General features: G+C 46.5%; 1 protein-coding gene across 6 annotated transcripts in view; it reads left to right on the top strand.

The window, feature by feature from the left end:
• ST3GAL6 (ST3 beta-galactoside alpha-2,3-sialyltransferase 6) overlaps nucleotides 1-12,327 on the top strand; it is an 81,258-nt gene that overhangs the window by 58,162 nt on the left and 10,769 nt on the right. For 5 of the 6 annotated variants that reach the window (XM_019476338.2, XM_059720442.1, XM_019476337.2 and 2 more), the window contains 2 exons: nucleotides 3,510-3,696; nucleotides 4,979-5,116. In XM_019476338.2, the coding sequence (XP_019331883.1) occupies nucleotides 3,510-3,696; nucleotides 4,979-5,116 (325 nt within the window). Of the gene's footprint in view, nucleotides 1-3,509; nucleotides 3,697-4,978; nucleotides 5,117-5,252; nucleotides 5,336-12,327 lie in introns of all 6 variants that reach the window. The other variant, XM_059720444.1, reaches the window with a different exon arrangement.

Here is a 12,327-nt window from a genome sequence, read left to right as displayed (position 1 = left end):
GCAAATGAACATAGTTCATGTTCCTATTTGCCCAGCACTGTTGCAGCATACAGCACAGTGGCTAAGTCTTTGGCAAAGGTAGTATCAGATGAGCACTGCTTCCCTCTACTATGAATTTCAGGTTCAATTCATTATCTTGCTCTAGATTTCTTGCTGATATTGATAATAGCATATTGTTTTTATTTAGATGATTAAAAAGATTCAGGTTTTGATAAATTCAGGCCTTAACAGAGGCTCTCAATTTCAAATAAGGTCCACTACTTGTTACTATAAATAGTGAATCCCTTCAGAAGAAATTGGACCTACTGTAGTAGGGATAATTAGATTGGGAACAAATGTTGAAGATTGGACCCTGGGAAGCACAAAACCAGACACAGGGCAGGAATTCAGGGAAAGAGGCCCCAGGTGGGAAGGAGGGCTACAGAATTCCTGGAAGAACTAGCCTGTGATGAGGCATTTGAAGAAGAGGTGGTGGGGCTGGGCAAAGACTGCTCTAAGAGCTCTGACAGAAAGTGTCCTAAGTACTGAGAGCAAGAAAAAAAGGCACAAAGCTAGAACACAGACAGAAAACGAAAGAGGTGAGATGAGGACTAGCAGAAAGGAAGTAACACCACAGTAACCCAAACCTGTTCTTTCCCTCCCCACCTTAAAAAAAAATAAGGAATGATCTGTAGGACCGAGGTTTCCAGATCCAAGTGATCAGCTAAGTCCCTGGGGAGATTTTTAATATCAATAAAGATTTAAAGTCATAATAGATACGGCAGCATATACATTTTTATTCAATTTGCTGTTCTTCTGGGGTCAGAAATAAATGGTCATGTATCACTACAGTCTGTTCCCTTGAATGCAGGAACCATCTGTATAGTTTCTTGAAGAAAAAAAATTGAAAGCACTTGATGAAGCTTAGGGCCTAGGAACTTACAAAGATAACTCTGAGAAATGTGATAAAGTTTCAGAGAGTGTATGAAATGATGTGGGAGGGGATCATCTTTTTTTAAAGCAGTGATTTCATGGAAACATTGGATTTCAATGAAGAGAGGAAGTGTTATTTACAGATGGGGGTGCCAGATTGTTCCAAAGGAAGGCAGAACAGTTACAAACCACAAAAAGTGAGAATGCAATTCATACTGCTTCTGCTGACACTAATCAGGGCAGAAGACAGCCCCCAATATCTCACCTGATCATCTTTCTTTTAACTATGGCTCTCAAAGCAGCAGTCCTTCAGCATGTTCTAAGAGAGGAAAGGTTGCATATAACTAGATTGGTTTAAAACTAGGTGAACAGACATAATCTGAACCTTAACAGCAGGAAGCCACAGAAGAACATAAACTGCACCCAACATTTAGATGCATGTAACTCTAACTTGAGCCTTCTTAGGGTGCTTTCAGTGTGTTTCAGGAGCCACATAAGTATGGAATATGCTGATCACCATGGATCCGGGTTTTCCATTTCCCATGGAAAAATGGAGAAAACCCCGGATTTCCCATTTTAACTGGAGAAAACGCAGATTTTTCCTTTTAGCAGGGAAACTCACGAATTTCCCCCTTTTGGAAAGAACTCTGCAGGCTGGCTGAGTTCCAGCCTGCAAGTGGTGTTTGCAAAAGGGGCAGGAAAGCCCCAGTCCTGCCTGGAGGGGGAGGGAGAGGGAGAGGGGGATAGGGCAGGACCCAATGCAATCACTTACCGAAGGCTGCTGCGGGAGGAAGATCAGTCTTTTTTGTTCCTGGAGGTAAGTGGGGCTTGGGGATTGCCAGGCAGGGCTGGGGGGGAAGCCGGCTGGGAGCTGAGGGAGCCAGGGGGAAGACATGGAGTGCCTGCTAGCAGGCAGGCACTCCTGGTGGGGCTTTCCCCAACACTTTCCCCTCCCTCAGCCGGGGCAGGCAGGGAGGTTGGGGGGGAACAGGGTGGGGTGGCAGAGGGGCAAGGGGCACTGCCCCCCCTCCCCCCCTGGGCCCTGCTCCTGGGAGTGAAGACAGCAGTGCCCCTCTGCAGGCCACACGTATGTTGGCCAGCTGGGGGGAAGGGGGATCTCACATGTAGCTTACCTGCGGCTGCCAGCGGAAAAGCTGCGTGGGATGTGGGGTACAGTGGTGACTGCCGCGTGCGAACCCCCGCCCCCCCATCCAAACAGGCATGTGCGGCCTGCAGAGGGGCACCGCTGCCCTCACCCGTGCTCTCGGCAAGTGGCGCAGGGCACAGCGGTAGTGGTGCTGGCGGCCACCGCCACGTGAGCAAAGGTGCAGTGGGGCAGCTGCTGGCAGCAGTGCAGTGATGACTGCCAGCATCAGCATGGTGGCCACTGTGTGCCAGCATCACTACACTGCTGCCACCGTGTCCCATGCCACTTACCCGGAGCAGGACCAGGGGGGCGAGGGCAGCAGTGCCCCTCTGCAAGCTGCACATGCCCGCCCAGCCAGGAGGGAGCAGAGACCGCCACTGCATCCCATGTCTTGTGTGGCTTTCCCACACAGGTGCAGCGGTGGCAGTGCAGTGGTGATGGTGGCTGCTGGGTGCAAGCTCCCCTTCCCTCCAGCTGGGCAGCAGTGTGTGGCCCGCAGAGGGGCACTGCTGCCCTTGCCCCCCTGGCCCTGCTCCTGGGAGTGGCCAATGAGTTTGCTGAGGTGGGGGGCTGGCAATGCCCCTCCACCACTGTGCCCCGGGGTGCATTCTCTTCCCCTCCCCACCTGTCCACCTATGTGCCCGGGCTGAGGGAGGGGCAAGTGTTGGGGAAACCCCACCAGGAATGCCTGCTGGCTGGCAGGCACTCCATGTCTTCCCCCAACACATCCTTGCTTCCTCAGACCACAGCCAGCTTCCCCCACACTGTGGCTGGGCGGCGCACGTACGGCCCACAGAGGGGCACCCCTGCTCTTGCCCCCCCCCCGGAGCAGGAACAGAGACGCACTCCTCCCCTCATTCTCAATCTGCACTTCCCAACCCCTTACTTTCCCCCCCGTCCCCCCACACATACCTACCTTTTGGGGGGGGGGGGTGTATGTCTGTGTGCCTGTGCCTGTCCCTGTGCCTGCATGTGTGGGGCTGGGGGGCTGTTGTGGGGGGAGTGAGGGGAACTAGCAGGGCTGGGGGGGGGGGGAGGTCCATTGGGGGTCTTTAATTTTTATCACAGATTTTGGATTTTTTTATCAGAGAATTTGCAATTTTTTACCAGAGAATTTGTGATTTTTTTTTAATCAGGGAAAACCAGGATCCCTGCTGATCATGTGTTTAGGGGCCAAAGTCAGTGGGAGATAAAGCTGCAAGTTAGGCAATATTGCACTTTTATTTTGAACAGTTTGACAAAATTTCCTTGCAAGTTTGAAGTCCTTGTGGTAAATTGTCAGCCCAGGACCCATCACCTAACTGTCTGTCTCCCATTAATTTAGTATGAATACAGTCATGCTGTTTACTCTACAGCTATGCCATTTGCCCTGCAGAATTCTAGACATGACAGCCATAGCACTCAATGGATTTATGACAATGCCCTTGATATCTCTTTTTACCCTCCACAGAATGAATAATGGTCCCATAATAGGGTACGAAGATGATGTTGGGAGGAAGACAGATTTCCGACTTTTTTATCCAGAGTCTGTTTTTTCAGACCCAATTCACTACGATCCTAATACTACTGTTGTTCTTGTTGTTTTCAAACCACATGATTTAAAGTGGCTCTGGAGCTTACTGGGTGGTCAGAAAATAGTAAGTTTTGTTTGTTTATTGTGTTTTGGTTCAAATTGTCCTGATTGCCTGTCATAGCTGAGCATGCAAACTATGCTGTTCCTAATCATCTCAGATATAACATGCTGTAACAAATCAAAGGAGTAGAACAGATATCTTTAGGAAATAGAACTAATGGTCTACAGGAGCTTTCTGCTGGTGTGAGCATAGTGTTTGTTGCATTTCTGCAGTATAGTTGGAGAGCAGCCCACACCTGAAGAAAAAATTTGGAAAATGTTATAATTCAGACCCTTAGCTGGTATAAATCAGCATAACTGAAATCAACAGGACATCAGAAATTCGCATGAGGCAAAATGTATGACTTGCATGATTCTAGCTGTCACGTATATTTTTAGAATACTCTTGTCACGCACTTTTAGTTCCTTCCTGCACAATTTTACATCACTTGAAATCTATGGATGTGATCTTGGATTTCCTTAAGTATTCACCACCATCTGTTCTCTGTTCCCCCTATAAAATGTAATAAATGAGAATTCTTTTGATTCATAGTTTATATCAAGGAATGAGTACACTACAGATTCAGGGAGAGATTTTTTTAATAAAGTATATGATAATTGCTTTAAAGGGAGTTGTGGTGTCATAGATGGAGGGCAGTGGGTCTGTTTCCATACTTACTGAATTATATAAGAAGTTGGACTACATGGTCACAATGGTTCCACTACTTTTATTCATTTAAAAAAAAATCTTAATTTTAACTCTCTGTGAACTTTTTGGCATGATTCCTGACTTTTACCAAAGTAAGCAGTATCTGTATTTGAATGCTTAGTCAAGGATAACCATATCCCTCCCAGTAGTCTGTGGGAGCAAACAGCAGGTCCTAGATTCGCGTAGTCTGTGAATTTAGGTCATTTTGATTAAATGTAAATCAGAGCTGGAAGGCTGGAGAAGGGATTGTTCACCTTCTATTACTTCCCCCAGCTGGGAAAAGCAACAGCTGTCTTAGTTAATTGGGTCACAGTTTTACTGACCCCACTGTAAACTCAGATCAGTCTCATTCCGTTCCCACAGCTAATCAGTCCTTGACCTAAAACAAGTGGTTGAACTAAACCAATTTAGTTTTTGATCTTGGTTTCCAGGAAGCATTTCTCTCTCTCATCATTTCATCTCCTGTCATCTCCACTTCAGCTTTTCATACAGTACTCCCACTGCATCACTGTGCCCCCAGCTTTCATTTCCTAGTTAACATTAGGAAGGCTATGAAAGCAAAATTGACTAACTCTAAATATGTATTTGACTATTGCAGAATGCTAAAAGTTTTTGGAAGAAACCAGCCTTGAACATGATATATAAGACTAACCAAATCAGGATACTTGATCCTAGTATTATCAGAAAAACTGCACATGAATGGCTTCATTTCCCTACAAGATATTTCAAAAAGGAAGTAGGTATTTTTGATGTTAACACTTTATGCATTTGCAGACCATAGAAAATGGTTACCATCATCCTTTTGTTGCATTTAACTATATTGAAACACTTAGATTTGCATTATATATCTTTTTTTTTTTTTTTTTAAATAGGAATCTTGGTTTGGTGTGTTGAAATTTTCTGTAAGCAAGACTAAATCTCTTGACTCTCAAGTGCTTCTGCATGATATTTTAATGTAGGTACTGTCCATACTTTGTACTGTGTGGTTTTGTCTTTACTAGAGAAAAACGGCTAATTTAATATGTTTAGCTAAGACATCTTAATTGGCACGTACAATTTACCTTTTCTACACTAGAATTTTAGTATTTTTAACATGTGTTTAACTGGTGAGCCCAACAGCATTAGCTAACATGATGAAAATACATTTAATCATAGAGTGAAGATGCTTCGTTTGTACGTATGTATTCATTTAGTATGTACCTACAGAGACAAAAGTGTTTGAGTACAGAAGGGTTATAAAAATGTTCTGGTAATAACTATGGGGTGATTCCACTAGTCCCTGGAACAAGATAAATTACGGCTTTAAGATCTCATGACTAGATAGGAAGCATTATACTTCATCTCATGACTGAACACAAAATATTATCACATGACTAGAGAAAAAGTATTATGCCATTGCCTTTACCCTAACTTTTCAGTGGGACATAGGATACCCTTCAGCTCCAAATGTTCCTTGATACTATATCACACCTTCCATGCGTGATAGGGAAAAGCTACCTAGATAATTATGCAGAATTTGCAAAAAGCTCTGGTTTTTTTCCTTTCTTCCTGGTAAGTTCCATGGCTCTAAAGCTTTTTTGGCAGAAGAAATATGAAAAGTGGGGGAGGGGAGGGTGTATTTAAATTCATAGATTGCTTAAAACTTTTCTAAAATACATGTTGTCTGCAATGCAGACTGAACTTGTCATAGCTAGTGGCATTAGAAAGATTTTTTTCTCTTGTTTGGGTTGAGCTGTATATCGGGCTGAGCAATGCAGAGTATTGCTAAACCAGGCCAAAATTTGGATACATGATTTAAGTGTAATGTAAAGTGAGTACAGGTTTCCCTCACCAACCATAGTTTTGCCAACCACAGTTTTGAGTATCCATGCTTAATATTCTATATATCATTTTGGCTACCACAGTATACAGTTTTGAGTAACCACGGTTTTCCATGGCCACGCATCAGCCTGTCACCTGCCATTTTTTCCCATAAGTCTTTTGTCTTGCCAACCACGGTTTTGCCAACCACAGGAACTTTCAGGAACCTAACCCCAGTGGTTGGCAAGGGAAACCTGTACTGTATTTTGTCACATACTGCAAACTCTTAAATAAGACACACAACTTTGTTTTGGGAAGGCAGAGTGAAGAAAAAAAGATTTTTCTGGATTCATGATTGAATTCTGACTGCAGGGGATCCTGACTACAGGGCTGAATCCTGACCTGTGCTGCTCAGGCAAAAATTAAAGTGATAACCTTCTCACAGTCACTAGTGAATTGCCAGCAGTGGTTAGCTCAGTGATGAACAATTATTTTGGCTGGAAGGCCACTTAACGAGTTTTGGTGAGCTATCAAGGGCTACACACACAAAATATTTCAGAAGATATAATTTTAACAAATTAGAGATAAAAAACCAAATCAAATACTAAAAATCAAATATCTACTATAACATATTTCAATTTAATATAAAAAATTATTGTTTGTCCTGATTTATATATTTTTTTGAGTAGTGTATGTAGAGGGGATTCCATAATAGTTTAAAATAAGGTCTACTTTTGTATGTTGGGCGGGGGGGGGGGGGGCCGTGGGAGTGTGGGGGGGGGTGTTGGTGTAGGTGCAGGCATCGGGGCAGAGTGGTTATGTGGATGTTTGTGGGGCTGGCTGGGGGTGGGAGTGGAGGACAGGGGGTGCATGCAGCAGAGCACTCCAGGGCAAGTATAGTTTCATAGTAGCTAGGGTCAGGAGGGACCTGAACAGATCATCTAGCCTGACCCCCTGCCACAGGCAGGAATGAATGCTGGGTTCACAAGACCCCAGACAGGTGATCATCCAACCTCCTCTTGAACATGCCCAGGGTAGGGGCGAGGACCACTTCCCTGGAAAGGTGGTTCCAGATTTTGGCCACACTAACTGTAAAATATATTGCCTTCTGATCTCCAACCTAAACTTATTCTCCATCAGCTTATGGAGATACAAGTATGGTCTGTGCCCCCCCATCCAGCCCATGATGGTCCCCACAGCACTCCACATGGGACTGAGCCCTGCTCATACCCTCCAATGGCTGCATGTCCGGCCAGTGCAGACAGCTTTCTGGTGGGGCTGTTCCCAGTGCAGCTGTAGCTGACTAGACACTGCTTTACTTCCCCTGCCTCCAGTGGCTCCTATTCCACCTGCCCCTGCTGGTTCACTCTGACACCAGGCAGTATAGGGCAGCCATGGAGATGCATGTTGGGCAGCATATGCCCAGCCAGACAGGGGGGAGCTGCAGCCAGGTGGCTCCTGCCTCAGTGCACAGGGCTCCAGCTCCCAGTGGCCATTCACCCACTTGACTGCGCAAAAGTAACTGCTCGTAATGCCAGGTGGGTGGAGTAGGTGGAAGGCAGCCTGGAACTGGAGCCCCATGCACTTGGGCAAGAGCCCCTTGGCTGCACCTTCCCCACCACCCCACCCCACCCCACCCCACCCCACCCCACCCCACCCCACCCCTCACTTGGCTGGGCATCTGCTGCTGGGCACATGTCCCCATGGCTTCCCTGCATTATCTGCTGCCCGATATGGTGCTGCAGAACAGGAGGAGGGGGATGAGCTGCTGGAGGCAGAGGGAACCAGGCAGTACCTGGGCGACTGCAGTTGCACCAGAGCCAGCCCCACCAGGAAGCTGTGTATGCTGGCTGGGGCTGGGGTCTGGACCTTCCAGCAGGTGCAGACAGGAGCATGGTGCAGGCTGCCCCTGGTGGGAGTGGACAGGGCTTGGCCCCATATAGAGCACTGCAGGGGCAACCATGAGCCAGATTCAGTCAGTTGGCAGGTGCCCACCCACAGGCCAGATTCAATTAGTTGGCAGGCCAGATCTGGCCCACAGGCTGTATTTTGCTCACCCCTGGGTTAGCTGCTCAGCCAAAAGCTACTGCCAGTTCTGCAGCAGCTGTGAAAGAGTTAACACATAGCTGTGACCCTAAAGGATGAGCTTTGCCCCCTCCCTATGAGGCTGAAAGGGGGAAAAGCATTTTATAACATCTCCATGCCTCTATCCCAGCATAGAAAATTAGCTTCCCCACTTGAGACACTCGCTTCAGTTTTGGAGAGCTGATTTATTGGGGAAAGGTACATGTGGTATGCAATAAAATTATGGTCATTTTAAATTTGGGGTGGTGTCCTGCCACAAGGGAATTTTTCAAATTCCACTTTTCCAGTAGCCATTTGACATTCTAATGAAAATGGCAATGTCTTATTTGCAAATAGATACACAGAGTGTTTTATATGGACCAAGCTGTTATTTTTATATATAAACATTGTTAGTTTCCTACTAAAGAACACCCTGAGGGAAATGTAGATTTTAACATGTAGATCTGTTCTGTATAGCCAAAATACTACGTAGGCAGCCCAGGCAAATGTAATGCCAGGTGCAGAAAATGAGGCTATTTACCAGGAGATCACAGCTGTTACACAGAGTGCTTTATCGTGAAAGTGCAGCTAACATTCCTTGGATATTATTCACAGGTATCCTTTGTAAATCAGCCACCATATTTGCCTAATTTGACCTTCTTAATTGCCCTTACAAAGCAGGTTTGACTTCCATGAAAAAAAAAGTGCATCTGTTCCTCTTGCTTTTTCTCCCATGTCAAATCATAGTCTGGGCATGGTAGTCCAACTGCCTGCTTTGGAAAGACCTGCAGTGTGTGACAAAACAGTTCTAAGAGGTCAAGTGGGAGAAAAAGGAGCAGGTAGAGATGAGAGCCTGAAGATCCTTGAACCCCCCACAAAAAGTCTGTGGGCTTTTATGAGCAGGCAAGAATTCTCAAGCCACCACTCTCTCTTGGAAGTTGTCCATTCTCTGCCCTGTCCCCTCGCTCGCTCACCGTGCCTTGTTCCAATTCTCTTGGGGAGGTTTGGCTCTCAGGGAGAAGGTCTGTTTTGCTCAACTGCCTGTTCTTTTACAGAGCTTCACTTTCCCTACACTCTGCCCCTTTCCTCTCAAGTGTGTGGTGTATGACTCACACTGGTCACATGTTTGTGTTACCACTTTAAGCCTGTCTTGGTCGCCTTTGGATTTCTCAATTCATCTTTCGACCTCACTCATTCCTTATTCCACTAAACAAATATCTATGAATTAAGTCGGTCCTTATCTTTCAATTGATCATTCAGATTCCCCCAGAATATCCACCAATCAATTAACTTCTTATTGCTTAATCAGTCATATAAATTCATTCAAAATGTACGTAAATTCACTTATTTCTCAACATAAACATCTACAAATTCATCTGCTTCTCATTTCTTGATTAATACCCATAAATTCATTCATTCCTTCTTTCCCAAATCAATCCCCTGATGAGCTCATTCCCTTCTCATGCAGTAATGTACTTTCACCCTGCACTTACAATCACAGTGCAGTCATCAGGTGCCTCGAGATGTGGCACTCAGCTCTTCCCATCCACGGTACTGTTGGCCCTGTCCTTACTATCCCAGCAGCCCACTTTACGTATCTCTCTCTTCTGCCTCTATTGAGATTCTCCTTGAGTCTGGTCTCACTTCTCACTCCCTGGCTTGGGCATCTGGGCCCTTCATCTCCATGTAGACCGTACAGCTTCCTGGCTCTGCTGTATTTTCCCCTCTCTGTCAGAAGGCCGATTGTAACAGGGTAACTATCGGGGCCAAATACCATGCTGGCCTACCACCCTGTCTGGGCAGTTTGCCCACCTATACACTCCTGCAACACCTTGATGTAAATAATAAGTTGTTTATTTTTAAAGCAGGAGGCTGCCCATTTTAAAGCCCAATGCCAAGGGTGTATTACCCAGCTTTGAACCTCCCCTTATACTGTGTCCCTTGCCTCACAGAGGGCACCCAAATTTTCCACTACTTCCCCAGGTGCCTTTCTGTGCCGTTGTGGCATCTGGTCCAACTAGCCCTTCGGCATCCTCGGATGTGCCTGGATCTTTAACTCACACCCCTCACTGGGGCTTTTACTCCAGCTGCACTAGTCAGCTTCTGTGCAGCCCTTCAGATCGTTTTCGGGTCCTACTCTACATCGCTGTCAGGTGTGGCTAGCCCAGTCAGCACCTGTGCAGTCCTTTGGATTGTCTTAGGCCCTACTCAACACAGCAGCAGGGTCCCTACAACTCTAACCCATCACTAGGGCCTCTGGACATCAGGCATCTGATGACTTACCTGGGCCCCCCTAACTCAGCCTACAGCTATTCAGGCCTCAGTCATCTGTCAACGTACCTGGACCCTTCTGGGCATTAAGCCCCTTTGCACCTCGGGCGTCTGTCGACTTACCTGGACCCTGCCTCAGGCCCCATGCAATGGACCTGGGCCCCTGTTGCTTTTCTGATGGAGGGTGTTTTCCCCTCCACAGGGTAACCCACAAGGCAGTGGGGGCTGAGGCTTTTTGGCTCCCCATACTTGCCCTTCACTGAGGAAGCACAGGTGTGACATTTCCTGGAAGTTTCCCCGCCAGAAGCAGCCCCACCACACCATCGAACCTCAGCAGGGTGTAGTTTTAGGTCATTCCCCAGGACCAGGAACCTCCTGCTATCCGCATAGTTCCTACCCTGTCCTCCGGGTGTTCCTGAGCAGCAGTTCCAAACAGGTGGTGTTCTGCCTCCAGCTGTTCGCAGCAACTGCTGCTGGCTTTACTGCTCAAGCCTGCTCTTATTTCTAGCAACTGAGCCCTCTTCCCCAATCAAGTAGTCTCTTGCTGGCCATGAGACTCCTGACTGGGGAGTGTGGCCACCTGCAGGCTGCCTCTTCTGCCTACTCAGGCCCTTTGAGTGGCAGGCACCCAAAGGTTCCCTCCCACACCGATATCTGGCCATCTTACAGCTCTCCCTTTTGCTACCTTGTCAGGCCAGTGGGGGCAAGCTCCACCTGGCACATGACCACGTGCTCCTGGAAGTATGTCTTCTCTCTGGGGCTTGTTTCCAGACCCATTTTTCCGTGTGCACCAGTGGCCTTGTGACTCCCTTGGGCTCAAGTAAGTTTCCTCCCGGTTTGGCCAGCTTCTACTGTCCATAGCAGGGGCATCCTGTCAGCCCCTGTTACAGCCTTATACTCTCCATGATAGGAAATCCCCTCCACTACTGTGTCCTTCCCTCCCCACAAGACTCAGGGAAAGAAGCAATAGCTGAAGCACTAGTAAAGACATGTGCTCCAATTAAACCACTGTGGGTGATATCTTGGAGGTGATATGGAGACCCAGATCTTCTGCACAAAAGGCCCTAGTCTTCCGTGGATCCCAAGAGGTTCCATTGGGTCTGAACACAGACTTGCTTTCTAAGAAAGTAAGAGAGTAAACATATGTACCCTTCATCTCTGACAAAATGGTCCAAGGACAACTCTTTGGTGACTTCCTCTGGAGTGTTCTATCCCACAGACGGGCCCTCTTCCCTCCGTACCTCTGCAACAGGGAGTGATCTGGGCCCTAAATGTCCAGTTTTTTAGTCCCTCTTTTGTTGGTGTTCATGTGAACTAGCTTTGAATTTTCCATTAAGCCATCATTGCATTCCCTCTTTTTCTTTTTGAACGTTTCAACAAATTGTTTATCAGTCTCACCCTCAATGTTAGCTCAGTTCTGGGAACATCCTTTTTGAAACCATATATGTTCTCTCTGCATGACTGCCTTGTCAGCAGTAAAGCAGAATTATTACAGGTCACCCAGAGGCTACATATCTTTTCCCATTAAATGTCATGATCTCAGTGGACTTCGTTAACAAAGTCTAGAATCTCTCAAGAATTTCCTGAGCAGTGTTATGGTGGAGGTCAGATTCTGAGCCTTGCCAGTACATCATTTAACCGACAAAATTTGTAGCTACGTGAAGTCCACAGAAAAGTTTTACTTACAGAAAGATTACACTTTGTACAGCTGAATCATACCAGTACTTCATTTCCCTCGTGTATATCTGGGATGTGAGAGCATTTTAAATGCATGATAGTATATGATTTATGCTTTAAAAAAATATGCCGATC

Source organism: Alligator mississippiensis, chromosome 1 (genome assembly GCF_030867095.1).
Source record: "Alligator mississippiensis isolate rAllMis1 chromosome 1, rAllMis1, whole genome shotgun sequence".
NCBI classification, from domain to species: domain Eukaryota; kingdom Metazoa; phylum Chordata; order Crocodylia; family Alligatoridae; genus Alligator; species Alligator mississippiensis.
The sequence above is the reverse complement of the archived record's forward strand: the minus strand, read 5'-3'. Positions and strand labels throughout refer to the sequence as shown.